Here is a 16971-nt window from a genome sequence, read left to right as displayed (position 1 = left end):
TTTCCTTAACTAAGAGGTTAATTTAGTTTTTGGTTCATTCCTTGCTATTCTTTCTCCTGGAGCCTAGCCCAGGTGACTCCACTTCCCCAGGAGCAGAGCAGAGAATTCATTCTCATGAAACCTGAGGCACTCTGAAGTAAAAGCTGTTGACTTTGTCATACCGTGCAAATGTGCATTGCTTTTAGCAAGACAATAAAGGGTAAATGGGGTGATCTCTGCTCCTGTAGAGAGGTCAGGTGGTTACATTACACAATCTTCTAGAGCATCTTGCAGCAAATACATGGGTTATATTAAAAGTTGCAATCATATCATTTTTTAAAAGTAAATTGCTGACCTTATGCAGTGGAATCAGCTTTATTGAATTTCGCCAAAAATGCGTTTATAATCCCCCCACCCCTGCATACACATGATATTCATGTCCTTGCTGCCCATGTGGAAATGTCCCTTTTTATGGTGATAAAATTAAATTTGTCTTTGTCTCTGCCTTGCCTCACCTTTTAAGATTCCATCCTTTAGAGACACCAGTGGATATCCATACCAGAGAATGAAGATGGGCAATATCCCTGCATGGCTGGCTGGCTGATTGTGAACCAACTACCATGGAACAAATAAATAAGCTTTTCACATTTAGAGGACAAATAAAGCTGAGGACAGGTCTAATACAGGTATTTTTCTAGGAGTGTTGAGGCCTTAGCATAGGTAAGAATTTATTTTGACTTGGAAGTACCTACACTTTGCTTCTGGATTTTTTCTAATTGCTATGCAATATGAAATGTAAAATCCACTAACAGTTACTGTGTTACTTGTAGTACTGTGTTACGTGCCCTCCTTCAATAATAACTAACCATAAAACTCTCTGGGCTTTGGCCACCTACAGCCTCCTTCCTGAATTCACTTGAGAAAAAGGTGTTTTGTAGCATGCTCAAGAATTTAACACACCTATATCCCATATTTCTCTGCCACTTTGCATCTTCAAAGTACTGTACAAATATTAGCTGACTAAGCTTGTGACACTTTTTGTGAAATGGCAAGATTATAAGATTAATTTAAGGCACATATGATTACATTTTTTCTTCTTCATTAGACCTTTACATTCTCGAAACAGTTTGCAAACTCCACATTTTAGTGGGAAACAGAGGAAATACCATCCCCATTTTAGATGGGGACACTGAGGCAGATGTATTAACAGTTAGAGCTGAGATAATTCTGACTGCCAACCATAGATCTATAACTATAACCATACTGTGCCATACTGTCAATGTGATCTACTGATGTATAGAATTTTCAGTAAAATTACTTAAAGCCTTTTCATGTTTATCCACCATTCCAGACCCCAGCTGCTTTGAGGGTTGGTGGAAGAGGTTAAGCTGGTTTTATTCAATAAAATCAGCGCAAACCGTCTAAGTAAATGAAGGGGCAGATATGCCTCTGCAGTGTCCCTTCTTACAGCATCCCCCAGCCTGTGTTTTTTATGTAGTGTTTAAAAGACTGTTGCTCAGAGGTACAGGGAAGAATATCAGAGTATCATTACTCCCGCTCTTCAAGTAACCAGGAGAATGCAGCTGTTAAACTCACGATATAAAGCACATGTTTAAAAGATGACTCTGTATGTGTTTAAAAAAGAGAGTGAGAGATGATTCAAGGGAACCAAAAAATAGCAGGTTCCATTACTGTAATTAAATGGCAGCATTTAACCTATCAGGCCGTTGCGTGTATGTGAGAGACGAGCAGGGAGCTGCATTTGAAATGATCACTGTCTTCCTTGGGGGATAGAGTAGTTAAATAATTTGTTTGTGAGGTGTGAGTTTAGTGTCGGGTAAAGCAAGTGCTTGTGTGTGTGTGTGTGTCTCTTAAAGCTGGGATAGCTGAGAACGGTATTTAGCAGCATATGCACTGTCAATAGGAACACAAGCTGCTCTTGCCCATTTGTTTGGTTCTCTGCAGAGTCAGGGCCTCACCTGCTCCCACATATTTCATCGTAAAAGGAGAGCTTTTTTCATGCCAGGCCACCTGAGACAGACAGCAGTAGCAGTAAAAGAAAACCAGGGAGGAAATGGAGAAAGAAAAGAATCAGAGTCAGTTTGGTGAGCTTTATCTCCTGTGGTGACTGTAAAGGGTAAGTTGTTGTATGTGGCCCCTGCACTTGGCACTCAGGAGTCTGGGGGCTGTGGCATCATCCCTGGGGACAGGGGTTGAAGCTGCTGCTCAGGGATCTGCGCCTTAAACAGCACATCAAACAGTTGCTTCCCCTGCAACAGTGTTGTACCTGTGCTTTGCTTGATTCCTGTGCTTTGACACTGTAGGGTGCAAAGCCACGCGGAGAGAGAGGGATCTGCAAGGAGCAGCCTTGGCCCTTCATCATTGACCTTGACTCTGAACAGCTCTTTGGGCAGACCTGTACAGTGATGTTGATCCACTTTTTGGCATCCCAGAGAAGAGACACAGTCTTATGTAGTGCCCAGAAGGGAGTATCTTCCCATTTTTATTCACTCTCTTTTTATTTGTATGGTGATTCCTTTGTTTAGGGAATATTTCCTAGCCCAGGAGCTCCAAGAGTTATACTTTGAACTGCTTCAGCTGCCTCCCCTACTGATCTGACTTGTGTTATATTGCAGGAACATGCCCATAAATGTTTTTTAATATTCACTCCAGTTTCTGTGTAAATTCTGTATAGCCACTCCCATTTTAACTCCTGGGCTGGAATTTTTGTGAGGCTTTAGAAGACAAAAGACAATGTTAAAAATATAAATATTTCTGTATTTCCTTATTGAATATTCAACCCCAGTGACTGGATTTTGAGGGCAGCACTTGGCTGAAAGGAGAAATGCCATGTATTTTAGCACCCAATCAAAGTAATGCATGAATTTGAGTCCTTGATGAGAGTTAGAAATCTGAAACTATTTCCATAGATGATCTACAAAAAAAAAAAAGAGGGATAAATATGTTATTTGAATAAATTATTTGTTGGAAATGCCTTACCTAACTCAAGTGTATATAAGGCATGTATAGATTCTCAAACCTGTCAGTCTTTGCACATGATTGTGCCAGTCTGAAATGTTTTAGAAAAGATACTGTGTAATATTTCTCTTTCACAGACGTAGAAACTGAGGCAGATGGAGGTTAAATGGCCTACACAAGGTCAATAGCAAGGCTGGGAATAGAACACAAATGTGTAGAGGCTTTTTATTACACTAATAAGGGAACTCTGGAGGTGTGTTTGGCATGGTAATCGGAACCCCAGAGAACTAGAAGCAGTTAGTATGTTCTGTGCATGTCCCGAGGGAGCAATGATGAAACTCCTTTTCTACCTTACCACTCCAGTTCTCCGTGTGTGGTCACCATAGTTTTTACACCACTTAACCTCATTATTTTTAGTATTGTTAGCATTAGTTGTCCTTTGGGCGTTTAATCCAGGCTCTTTAATTTTCTCCAGAGCCCGAAGAGGCTCTGTGGAAGGCACAAGGGGAGAAAAAAGGCAATAAACAAACCAAAAGATGAAAAATGATCTTTTGAAACTTCTTCTATTTTGTTGACTTGTCCCCTAATGTTTTTTGTCTTTGTTGTTCTTTCATCATGAAGGACCCTGCTTAAATGTCTAATCTTGGTTTCTTAAAAGTTCATTTGCTATTGTTTCTTTCTTCCCCACCCAAGATTAACACCCTGTGTGATGACATAGATGGTTGTTGTCTAAATGGATGTGATGTAACCAACAAAATTGTGTAGGGTGGGTGGAAAAATATTTATATACTTGTGTTAAAAATTACAAAGTAGCCTTGTCTTTTAAACAGAAAGTATTCCAACACTGTTACTGGCAGCAGCAGCCTTTAATTTTACAGGTGGCTACCTTTCTAGTAGCATTCAGCAAACAATATTTTAATGGCATGTAAAAAATTTCTCAAAAACAGAAGAACGAAGAATGAGGGTGATTTATAATCTGTAATGAATTCTTGCTGACATGTCTTTTTATAATAGTGTTGTAGCATCTCTGTCTTTCTGGGGGAAGTGCAAACCAGATTTACCTGAAACATTTGTACCATAATAATCAAATATGTAGCATTTAGATGTAATTTTCTTAATTCAACTTATCTTCTTAGTGTGGTGACTCCCTGACTCCCAGGTGTCTAACACTGATTCCCCTTTATGGAAATTGGTTTAGAGGAGCCAAGATGCTCTATAACGTGAGAGAATACCTGTCAGAAAAAGGCATGGGTTCATGGCTCCTCACCCAGTGTTGGTTTCTCTACATTTCCATATGTTTTTCCATACATACTTTCATGCATTTTTACATTTTCTTAAAACGTGCAGCTGTAGCTAGCTACGAGTTCTCTGTGCTCCCCATAGCAGCTTCCTGACAGAGGGGGTGTCCAGTATGCCCTGTCATACAGTGTGTTCAGTGCTTCGTTGTGTGTTCTTCAAACACTCAAACTTCATATATAGACAGTATATGTACTTTATATGGTTTTTCCTTGTTAAGTCTGTACAAATGGGGTTTTTTTTTGTTCCTTTCTAAAGTTTAAAGTAGAAGAGGAAAGAAATAGCATTGAGGCAAGTTGCTCTTTACATTTCAGTTCATCTTAGTCTGCAGAGGCTACTCTGTGACTGGTTTTGTCTAAGGTAGAAAATAGCCAGGTGCCCTTGTTAGTGTGTTTGGGGCAATCAGTAATTCCAGAGTAATGCAAGGAAATGGAAATGGTGCATCAGGACTTTCCCATTCTTATGTATAAAACTAAGTAATCCTTCTGATATTTTGAAAAATCTGGTTAAAGAATTTCTTATAATGGCTTGAAATTGTTCTTTTACAGGATTCCTTTCTTTCTTTTGAATGCTGAGCTGGGCAGAAAGAGTGGCAGGTTCTAGAACTGCAAGCCAGCCCAGTCCAGTAATCCCAGATCAGCAATGACTGATCCGGAGTTCCACGTAAGGGCCAGGCTTTGAGATCAGGTCTCATACAGTCTGTCCTCAGCCCCATACCATGGAAAGGCCTGGGGATTCTTTGCTGCTGTAACAAAGAACTTGGAGTTACAAATGTCTGGTTGACTGCAAATCCCCCCGGCCATCTCCTTCTGAATCAGCACTGGAATTCTTGTGACATGCTGGTTCAAGTTGTTGGAAATACAATTTAAAATTGGTGCTCCAAAGGTAGATCAAAACCAAACCTCCTGTATTGCCAGCATTTTACCTTCCTCAAATTTAAGACTACCTCTGGCTTTCTCTTTAGAAGCTCCTAAAGATAGTATCACAGATCAAAGAGTAGCCAAAGGGTAATCATTTTGTTACTATTGCTCAACAAGCTGCTTAACAAAATATATTTTGTTCACGCAAAATAAATGGATCTGAAGCACAAATGTTTTCTGTCACTGCTCTATTAAAATCTGTGGTAAGCTTTATAAGCTATGGTAGTGTGTGGGTTTCTTAAGGGCTGTGTACCAAACTGTCCTGCTTTTGGAAATGAACATGTAGAAGAAATTAATATCCTTTCACCCTTGCAGAATGTTTCATGTTGTAGTTCCCGATTTAATAGGAAATTGCATAGGTCTGGTGTGTACTCTGGGCAAGTTACTTCATTTCTGTGTGCAGGGTTTTTCTTTGCAGGCTATCTTTCCTTCACACAGACTGTTGCATGCTTTGGGTCTGACTGGCCTCTGTGGTCTGCAGAGTACCTGGCACCATAGCTGCCCAGTGAATGCCTTTTGGGATCTCTCAGGAGTATTATGATACAAATAATGAGGATTGGGAACCATCACTGTGAGACTTGTCTCTCTGCAGGAATAGCAGCAAGAATTTACAGGTCACAGGTTGGATGTGCTTGGAAACTTACTAGTTTAGTGTACCTAATACTTGTTTTCTCAGAATGCCTGGTTGTATTTCTAGGGAGGTTGTCAGTTGTGGTAACGAGTCATGACAGCACCATGGTTCCTGGAGTAGTGTCTCTTCCATCAGCTGGATTTTTTGCTCTCTAAGGAGTTCCTTTAAACAAATGTCAGAGCCCTGGTTATGTACTTTTCCTGATAGACTACTTTGGAACCGGTATCCTGGCATAGTCTTCAAAGCCTTCAAACCCCAAGTAGGGTTGAAATTTTTTTTTGAAATAATTTTAAATATGCAGAGTTTTTTGTTCTTATGTAGTGTTCTCACATCATGAACTGGCTGAATGTATGTCCTGTGTTCCTGTGTGGCAACACTGGCTTCCAGGTCAGTCACACACGTTGTGTCTCCACTTCTAGTCTTGCAGTAGACAAATGGATGTACTCTACCAGTGTCCACTCAAAGGAGGCTTTCCATCAGGTACTGTGCTTATGCTCGTGTCATAATAGAAAGGAAAAGCTGGAGGCAAGAGACATAAAAATAAAAATATCATCACAGATGATGATAAAACAAAATCTCCCTCCATTTTTAGGAGAGATTTTTATTTATGGTACAGGAAGACTTGTTTCTTCTGTCTTTTTTGATGACCATGGTGCTCTGAGAATGATTCTGTCAGACAGGTCTTCAGAAGAAGGTACCCAAGTTTGAATTTATTCTGTGTTTTTGCATATACTTGTTGTGTAGGAATGTAAATGGGCTTTATAACAAAACTTCTGGTTCTGTAATTCAGGTTGGTGAGGACTTTTGGACCTGTCTTGCTTGATTTAGAGTCATGTTGCTATCTCCTTTTTTTTCTCTGTTTTGAACTATTCGTGGAGCAAAAATTATGCCTGTTGAATTGTGCTGTCTGCTGCCTGAAGATTTGTTGTAGATTAATTCAAAAAAGAGGTGTCCAAATCCTGTTGAGGCTGTGATAGCACTCCATCTACTGGGACTTTGGCATTGCAGAATCCCGAGCATGAGTCCTATTTTTGTCCTGCATGTTCTTCCTTGAATTCTCCTCTTGGTGCCTTGACCCCTCAAATGTAAAGCTTAGTATTGGGAGCTTTTACTAAAGGTATTCCTTCCTTCCTTCCTTCCTTCCTTCCTTCCTGCCTTCCTGCCTTCCTGCCTTCCTCTCTGTTATGGAACAGACATAACATACTTCATATAAGCAAGGAGCACATTAGAAGAGGAAGACCTGACCTCTCTTGCTGCAAGTGAAACTGTATTTTCCCTGCCTTGAAACTACCAGCATTTTGGACTGACTTACAATGCTGTAATTTATGCTGTGGTATGCCTTGTGATATTACAATGTCCTTTTGCCTTTGTGTTTGATTTTTTTCCCTCTGATAAATTTTAGTGGGTATTTACCCAAAATGCCCATAGGAGAGCGAGGCATTCTCCCTGCTGTTTGCTGCCTCAGAGAAGGAATCCCATGCTTTTTTTCCTCTCCCATTAACCTTACTGCAATTTTTTTTTTCTTTTTCCTCCTTGTTTTGAAATAGTATTAACATGGGAGATATTTTTAAATAGAAACAGGAAGAAAACATGTTTCTTATCCATATGGATACACATGTTACACACTAATGTGAATGAGTGACCAGAAGCACCCTTTTCGTTTTCCATTTTGAACTTCTCATATATATAAAACTGAGAAGAAAAGTTGTAGTACTTGTTCTGTTTCTTCCATTCCAAGACATGCTAAGCAAGTCACTTGCCCTTTCTTATTCAGAGTGAAAATACTTTGATCCAGTTTTCTGAAGACAATACTCATTTCATAAGAATATTTAGACAGTAGAAAATAGAGAGGATTTAGTTTGTTTGTTTAGTATTTAACCAAGTGAATAAGGCAGATTAGGGGAAGGGGAGACACTGGACCCATAAACAAGGTGATATATAATATTTTTTTTCGTTCTCCTTTTAAATAAATACCGATCAGCTTTATGTTCAGAGACAATAGGAGCCGTTGGCTTAAATTTGCAGTTTACTGTATTTATGGCTGTAATATCAAGGTGCTGCCGTCGTAATTTCATGCCCCAATGAGAAGAGCAAGGTCGAAGCAAATGCTTCCATCGGCATCTGCTAACACACTAACTCATAAACAAGGCCCGGCTGGATCAGGTGGCACGGAATAATACAGGCTAATGAAATACAGCACAGCTTTCCATTACTGTTAGTTTTTACAGTGTCGTCATTACGTGTAATTTATGTTTAAAAAATTCAATTTTATACAAGGCTCTGGGAAATAGGGGTCTGCAGGTCACCCGACGACTTTTAACGGCTCTGAGAGTCCTTATTGCACTCTACTGTTCCAACAAAATGTTAATAATAAATAATAAAAAAATCCTCTTTTACTTTTTCTCTGGTTTGCATATCTTGCTCTGTCTTTTTAATTACAAGTGGCTAAGGAGAGTTTGGGGCTCTAGATGATGTCAGGAGTTATCCCCTTTGCTGATGCTCCCAGAGGGGGGTTACTATCTGCTTGCTTTTCTTTTGTCTGTCTATCAATCAGCCGGGATCCTGTAAATGGAGTAAACACAGCTGAGGAGAGGGAGATACTTAACAACCTCTCTCCCAAACCCTCACCCTCTGACATTGCCCTCCTCTCCTCCATTACACTTCATTTTATTATAGACTCCAAAAAGCTTAGCCAGGAAGAGGAACTGCTGCTGTATTTATTTATTTATTTATTTATACTTGTTATGCCAAAATACTTTTTATTTTAACCTTTTCATTCCTGGCTGGCTCACTGTGTAATTCCTAGCATTGCTCTGTTAGTCTGATTTTCCTTCCTTATTTTAGTGCTGTGCAGCTGAGGTTAGAGCACCCTTATCAGTTCCGATTGCTGCTTAGTCACCCTGATGGGTTAAAGTGTATCATGTTTCTGAAAGATTGCACTTGCATAATTAACAGTCTTGTAGATGAATAGAGCTGTAAGAATTCAAAGCTCTTTCAGCAACTTTTCAAATTACTTTTATTTCTGCATTTTTCAGCCTGACAGTTGAGACCGGTCCATGTCCCTTTGATGTGCGGGTTCCTTTACTAAAGTTTGAGCTGGAAGTGCAGTCAGCAGGATGTTTATATTCAAATGCAGTGTCTCAGTGTAAATCAAAGGAAAAAAATCAGCGTGATGTTTCTGAAACCTTAGGTTTTATTCAAATGTTGGGTTGGGCTCAGCCTCACGAATGACCGTGTGTGAAAGAAAATGGATCAGGAGACTTTGCCTTTTTGACCTTTTTGAAATACATTCAGCTAAGCACAGAGTAGGATGTAGGAGACAGATTTGATAACAGTCAACCAGCACTGCATGTAACTGACTGAACAGGTGTAATCATTAGTCTGGATCAGATCCCAGAAGGATTTTATGATGATTCTTTTAAAATGTGGCCATGTTCTTTCTGAGCAGAGTTGACTCAGTGGCTTCCAGGAACAGAAGTGTAATGTCATTTCAGCGTGCCGACCAGCAGATCTTCCTTTTAGTCATGTGGTACCAGGCACTAACTTCAGGTGGTCACATAGGGTCACATAGGTCACAAGTTGTCCTGTCCTACTTTGTTTTCTCCTTAATAGAAAGTGTGGGGGGGAAAAAACAACAGCTGCCACCCCCTGCCCCATACCCTCTCCTGCCTTTTGTCCCTGCCAAAGGGTTGGTGGGGGGGTTGCTTCAGGGTGGTCTTTTAGAGCGGTAATAAAGCTGGCTTTGGAAACCCACAAAGGAACTGAATTTTTCCACCACCTTTCCTTATTATGGCAGATTTCTTAATTTCACCTAAACAGAAATGTCTCCCCAAAACTGATGTAGGCTTCAGGTTGTGAAAATCTTACGTGAATTACTGGACTGAGCAGTGTAAGGAGGAACATAATGAAGAAAAATATATTTTCAGTGCATAGGATGGGAAAAAGGTTGTCACTAATATGTCAGAACCTGCATCAGAAAGAGAAAAACCAGTGGCTCGTCTAGTTAAGTTCATGGAAGGGTTTTACATTGCAATTATTGCTGCTGTGTTTTGACAGAAAACAGGTAAAACTCACATCTCCTGAGTTTTATTTTCTGACTGCCAGCAGTTCAGTTCTGACCTTGAAGCACTTCTCATATCTGTATGTCTCTCACAGATGTCCTCTTCCTCATCTGTGAAATACGGGTAACAGTACTGTGAGTACTCCTCTACTTCAGAGTGGTCATAAGAGGAACAATATTTTGATGTACATGAGGTCCTTAAATAGTAATAGATATTATAAAAGGACATAAACAGACAGTCAAGTCTTAAAAGTTCTTGTACAAAAGAGCTCTTTATACAACACCCGAGGTGCAGGCACCAAGAGATGCTTGTGACAACCCATTTCGTTCTCTGACTTGCTCTGTTTCTGTGTTTGACTACAATTTACAGAGGCTGAGTGATGCCTGCAAATTGAGTGGCAGCAGTGACAATCAAAAAAGAGGGTCAGCAAGAGCCTTTGAGTGCAAAACAATTGTGAGTGCTGGATTATTCAAATCAACACCCTGAAGCCTGAAAAGGAATTTTTAAATCTTTGTGAAAATTATGACATTCTTTGCAATGGCTGTGGTGCTGTAGAGGAATGAAATGGATGGTTGGGGGAAGGGAACAGGTTTGCATTCTGTGGGGCTCTGAAGACAGTTTCCGTGCATCCTTCTCCTCAGCTCAGTCCTTGCTCAGTACCCTCTGCGGTTAGATTATTCCTTGCAGATAGCAATCAACTGGAAGGAAGTGTGTGTCTAATTTGCATGAGATTATTTAAAACAAAAAAAAAAGGTCTGCATTAGTCAGGGTGATGGTAAACAACGCAAAGAGATGCCTTTTATAATATAGCCGTGGCTCAGCTTTCAAAGCCAAATATAATTCACTTACAATTGGCAGTTTCCTTTATTGTTCCTTTTAACCTTTTGCATTCTGCATGGACTTGATCTTGCTTCAGCCGCAGAACAACGAAAATGTTTGTTTTCCAAAGTGTTGGAAAGTGGATTTAGAGCAATTCCACTGTTAACTGAGGTGATTTTCTTGAGATACCTATTTGAGAGTTACACTAGACACAAAGCTCCAGTTTTTGTGACACTGCTTTTGCATCCAAGGGCAGTGGTATTATTTTTGGCTTGCCAATTTCCTGCTAGGTTAGAACAATGAATGAACATGGATACTTTTTCATGTAGTGATAGGAATGTGATAAAATACAGCGAGATGAGATATTGGAACAGATGACACTTAGATCTGGTTTAGAAATTCACACTTCTGTGTGTAATGAATATATCAAAGTTGAATAATTTGGGCATGGAAAACTCATACTGTGTGCATACATGTGTGTAGGTGGTGAATTTGAAAAAAAATCATTCCAAAGGGAAATGTGATGAGTTGGCTATAATTGCCTGAGGAGAGAATATCTTAGAATATCTTGTCCATTTTTGTTACTGTGTGTGAGAAAGGACCAGCATGAAGACAGGTATATTTCTGAGTGCACAGATGACTCATCATTACTCAGTGTCCACCAGGTAAACTTACTCCATATATATGCTTAAGGAATCAGCTCCAGGTCTCCCTTGATCTTGAGGCCAAGATGACAAGGCCTTAAAAGCATCTTGTCCAGATGAATGAAGAGGTTTTCCAAGGTGATGGCAATCCCAGTCTTCTCCTCTGATAATTGAGAAGGGATGTAGTTGTGATAGTCTTCTGTCCAATGTCACTAGTACCATGGCCAAGACCACTTCACAAGGCAGCAGAATAGTCCAGGGAAGTAGTAAAAATTCTAATTTGTACTATACTCAAACCAGGAATTGCAATGTCAAAGGCTTCCCGTCATTCTATCATTCACATCAGCTTTTTCTTCACAGCACAGCAGGGTTTAAATGGAAACAGTGATACTTGTCCCTAGTTGGCAAGATCAGAATAATCCTAAAGGCTCACTTTATCTGCAAAAGATTTTAGCTTTTTTTCTCAAACAGGATGAGAACATGGTGTGGTTAGGACACAACAGACATTGTTTTCTGCCCTTTTTGCAGAATGAAGATCCTCCATTACTTCTGATGTTTCTAAGTGTTAAATATTATCAGATTTGCATGGAAATAGAACAAAATGCCATATTTGCAGCCAGCAACTAATGTTGTCTCCATCTTTTTGAAATCCAGTAGTTGCTGGTGATCTGCAGTGTTGGTATCTGTTTATGGATTCTACATTGAATTAATGGTTAAAACAGTTTCTTTCTGATTGGACTTTGCTTTTTAACATGTATTAGACACCATAAATACTGCTTTTGTGAGTAGAGCAATACGCTGAGTTGTGTTTTTCTGCCTTTTATTACACTCACTGTAGGTCTTGTTCTATATTGTTTCATGTGGTTTTGGTTCCTTACTATTTGAGCCATGCATCAAATACAAGTGACAGGGTGATTCTGTCAGATTGCAGGACCAAAGATCAGGAACTTTTGGTTTCTGATACTGTTTCTTACACTGACAATATTTTGTTGTTAGAGAAATCACTGAACTTCTCTGAAGTGCTCTGTGGAGTAGATGAATAGTGTCTCACAGGAACTCAGTTTCTCACATGCTCACAGGAATAGGGAGAAGATCTGTTAATAGTTATAAAGCCTTCTGAATACCACAAGCATTGTGTTAGTGCTTATGATATTAAATAACAGTTCTGAGACAGACTTGTGTATTTATTTCTGGCAATATTGTTTGTGCTACAGATTATTCTGTCTAGACCCCCAGTATGCAGTGAAGTTAAAGATCCTGAAAAAAATTATTGAAACTTAGCTAATATGCCCAGTGGCCTGACCATTTTCTATATTGCATGTCTCTGTAATGTTAAAAAGCTTAGTTTTTTAAAGGATTAAGTTCAGGAATTTCGTCTACCAACAATGCTTTATGGATCTCGAATGGGGGTGATGGAGAGAAAGTATTCCCCCCATTTTTCTCCCAGTGCTGTCCTGTTCATACCATTTTCCTCACTGTGCTTAGTCCCTACAAGAATCATGTCTGCCTCTTATCTTCTAAATCTCTCTCCTTAAATCCATATTCTCACTTCCCGCCTTTCTGAATGTTTTTGCATGCACTCTATGTATGGTGAAAGGTCCCAAATCCCTTCACGTGTTCCTCCTAGCAGGGACACTGGGTTTTTATGTGCTTCTGTGCAGGAGAATAATACAACAAATGATACACAGCTGTCCAGCTCACTTCATGGTTGCCATCTGAGTACTAGATTCTTTTTTAAAGAATGTTTTCTGCTGTTGGAAAAAATAATCCAGCTGTGCTTCCTTCTTCAGAGATGCTGGTCATCATGAGTCCTTTAGCTGCTTTTCTTTTCTCCCTCGTTGGCCAAATTCTTTCCATATGTTGTGGCCAATTACAGATGGTCATCCTGGCGTTTCCTGATGGCAGGAGTCACTGCAGCAACGTGTACCATGTGTGCAGTGTTACTACAGCTCTGTGTGAAACGAAAACCAGGCTGCCCTGGGGCAATCTAATCATGCACCAATGGGCCGGGGCAATGCTCAGCTGAAAGTTTGGGCTTGGCCTTGTTTTGATCTGTTTTGTTATAGTTTTATTTCCTCCTTACATTCTGTGTCCCATTCATACTAATCACAGTCAGTCCTGATTTTTTTTTCTTTTTATTTCTGCATTTGTCATAAAATAAAGCAAATTATTCCCGTCTTCGGAAACGATCTAGACTAATTAGTCGTCTAACCCAATAATTAGTTTTTTGTTTCCCTGTCTGTTTTCATGCATTATTGTTAGTTTTTTCCCCTCTTTTTTTTTTTTACACCATTACAGATTAAAATGAGCCACATTTGCAGTTGATGGTATCTTTTTTTCGGGGGAAGAATGGAGAATTGCAATAGAAAGCTACTTCAAAAGCAGCAATAAACTCAAGGATAAATTAAGGAAATTGAATGAGCCACATTTGGAAGCAGCATTGAGGCTAATATTCTGTCGCTTAAGGTTAAATTGCAACAGAGAAAGAGAGAGAGGGAGACATTCCAGTGAATCCAAAATTGGGGAGGCATTACTGCTCAAGTCAGTGCCAAAATTCTTTGCAGCTTGAAAGGGTTCTGCCTGGCTTGAGAATTTAATTATGTGTGCATCAAGTGGGTAAAGGTGCTAAACTGATTTCATTTCCTCTGCTCCCCCAGGCCTGACAGATGAAGAAATCGACCTGGCGTTCCAGCAGTCGGGCACTAGCACGGATGAGCCACAGTCCCCAGGTCCTTCTACACACCCGGTGCCAGCTCAGCCTCCTCACACCGTGGTGTATAGTAAGTAACACTTCGAAAAATATCTGCTCCCAATTGCTTTCTGCTGTGATTTCTGCAGCGATTTCACAGATTCATGTGCCACATCCTGGATTTCAATTCAACTGATGATACTTTTTGTCATAATCAGACACCAAATGTTACTTTGAATGCACTTCATGGTTGTTGATGCTTGTGACAAGATCATGTTACACAAGGAAAATGAGATACAAATGATCACTGTCTACAAACAAATGTCATCCATACCAGCCAGTGACACCTCTTGACCTGAAGGTGGAAAGTCAATGCAAATTAGATTCTGACACACTGTACGGACGTCAGAAAAGCACTTTGTCAACACGGGACTCAGTCTTCCCTTCTAAAACTCGGAAAACTTTTCTCTCTGATCTTAAATAATCTGAGGTGTAACAGCAGAAATTCTGTGTATACTATGTGGATGTGATTGTATGATTTTTGTGTACAAAATACGCTCTCAAAGAAATTTTAAAGTCCCAACATAATCTGTGTAGACTCAAAATTTACATATATATTTGCATTTTAAAACAAACCTCGCAAAAAAGTATCTAAGCTCCAAACAATAAAAACCAAAGTACACACCATTAAAAATCCATCAAAAGAAGCTGTTCAGCTCACATGTGTGTCTGGTAGTTTGAAAATCACTTCACTTACCTGCCAAGTATGAAGAATAGGATTTTGTTGCTGCTCTTAAACAGCTCTGTGGCAGATATTGACTGATGTAACACTCCACTAGAGCTGTGTTTATTAGTTTATGGCACAGGTTTGCTATTGCTGGAGACAATACTAGACTTGCTTTCTGAGTTTTTAGCTGCTCTGGTTTGGCACAGTTTGAGATGAAAAGCTTTTGTGGTAGTATTGGGCTCAGAACTGGAATATTTCTGGCTGTTGTATTGTGTGTGCTGGTGAACTCCAGGGCTGAATTCTGCCTCCTAAGCTAATTCCTGTCTGCTGTAGTCCACAGAAAATGCCAGGAAAGCAAAATCTGCTGTCTTGCTGTAGAAGCAGGGCCAGATCCCTCTTGGTGCTGTCCATTGCTCATTCAAATAATTCTTACCACAACCCAGTACTGGAAGAGTTCATCTTCCCTTATTTCAGTGTTCCACTAGTATGAGTAGAGCAGGGAAGCAGCATGCAGTTCAGCCTGGGAAACACTGTCATCGCTGTTAACCCTGGCAGCTTTATCACTCTTTGGTTGTTTTCCTTTTGCTATTTTGGGTTTCTTCAAAGCAGCAGCTCCCACTTTCTTCTTGCTAGGTAAGAATCTTCACTAAAATTTCAACATCAGAATGTTCCCAGTAACAGCTTGAAAGAGAATTTTGAAAGTATGATTCTGTAATGCTTGGAAATCAAAGGTTACTAAAAATACTACCAAATAAAAGCCTTCACAGGGGTTCTAATTGTAAACTGGTGCTGTAGCTTTGTGATCTGGTTGGTGCTTTTTAAATAATTTGAACCCAAAGATTTTCCTTGTGAGGCAGTCCTTTTCAGCAGCCCCCACAATCAGGAAAGGGGTGACAATGAGTTCATTAGGTATTGTTCCTCCCCACTCTAGCTGTTTGTTGTAGACATTCTATTTAAGCTTAACTTCTAAATGGATGTATAAAAAGAATAAATAGCTGGACATACATGGTATTCGTTTACCAAAATACTTGTTTTGATTAGTTCTCATCTGTGCCCTATTCTAGTTCTTGACTGGTGTAGTACTGGTGGGTGTTAATGATGGATCCATCTTTGTTGTCTTCCTATTAAGTGCTTTCTATGGTATTAGAACTCCAAAAGCCATATCTGAATTTTTCTAGACCTGATGGATGAGACTGTGCAGTGGCTCAGTGCTCTTTCAAGGTGTGTCGTTTGCTGTAGGTTATTTCATCAGTTGGATGCTAATCCTGCAATGAGTATTTCTGAATTGATCCAAATCTGCTTCAGGACAGTTTTTTCTGTGATAGTTTACTAAGTCAGTTTATCTTTCACAGTTTTGTTAGGGGCTGTCATGTACAGAGGAAGATAGATACTACTTTTTCTGTCTACCTGTTACGCTTATCTTCTCACAGAGTGCTTATGACACTGAGCTGGAATGCTGCAAGATTTGAAGTCTGAAAGAATATCTAAAGGGCTAGTGAGATAGAGAGGCTGCTCAGTCTGTACACTGATTTGTCAATGGGAACAACTCATGTTGAAGAGCTTATATTGAAAAAGACTGCAAGCTGTATTTGCCTTCTCCAAAGGAGACATTGAGTTTCTTGTGAAGCAATATCGGATCTGCTTGAGCTTAGGACTTGAAGACTGTGAACCACTTTGTGTTTGATATTTTTGGGTTTTTTTAAGCTTTTTTTTTGAGCAGTTTTGACACCTCTACACAAAACACAAAATGAGGAGGGCTTTGTGCTGAAAAGCAGAGGCTTGCATTTTAAAAAATCTAATTTCTCTCTGCACCCTCTTCCCACAAGGTGTTGCCGCTTCATGTTTAAAAATTGCATTAAAACTCTGGGTTACAAGTACAGAAGTTTTTTTTTAGCAGGAATGAAGCAAACAGCCAAGCTGATGATCTTGCTAGTAATGCCAGTGTAAGATGCCCACTCCTGTGAGTTGCAGCAATAAATCCTGTGTACCCCTTTTGAATTTGCTTCCTTTCAAGCAACAGGGATCTCCTGCTGTTGCCACCAGTCTGTTCTGTTTCTTAAATTCATACCGCTTAAATACTTCCTTTTGTACAATTGAACTTAATGTTCTAATGTTTTATTGGAAGTACCTGTAATTTGTATAAATACTTCCTAATTCTTGAAGAGTTAACAAGAAAAAAGCACACTTGTAAGCCTTTAGAGTAGCATAGGTCTTGTATGCTGAACC

At 39.7% G+C, this 16971-nt stretch overlaps 1 protein-coding gene across 1 annotated transcript in view; it reads left to right on the top strand.

The window, feature by feature from the left end:
• PEX14 (peroxisomal biogenesis factor 14) overlaps window positions 1-16971 on the top strand; it is a gene marked incomplete at its 5' end in the record, with an annotated part of 66724 nt that overhangs the window by 36896 nt on the left and 12857 nt on the right. Inside the window, one exon of the mRNA XM_008641140.2 lies at window positions 13987-14109. Within this exon, the coding sequence (XP_008639362.2) occupies window positions 13987-14109 (123 nt within the window). The remainder of the gene's footprint in view (window positions 1-13986; window positions 14110-16971) is intronic.

The sequence above is a fragment of the Corvus brachyrhynchos genome, unplaced genomic scaffold (assembly GCF_000691975.1).
Source record: "Corvus brachyrhynchos isolate BGI_N302 unplaced genomic scaffold, ASM69197v1 scaffold68, whole genome shotgun sequence".
Taxonomy (NCBI): domain Eukaryota; kingdom Metazoa; phylum Chordata; class Aves; order Passeriformes; family Corvidae; genus Corvus; species Corvus brachyrhynchos.
The sequence above is the reverse complement of the archived record's forward strand: the minus strand, read 5'-3'. Positions and strand labels throughout refer to the sequence as shown.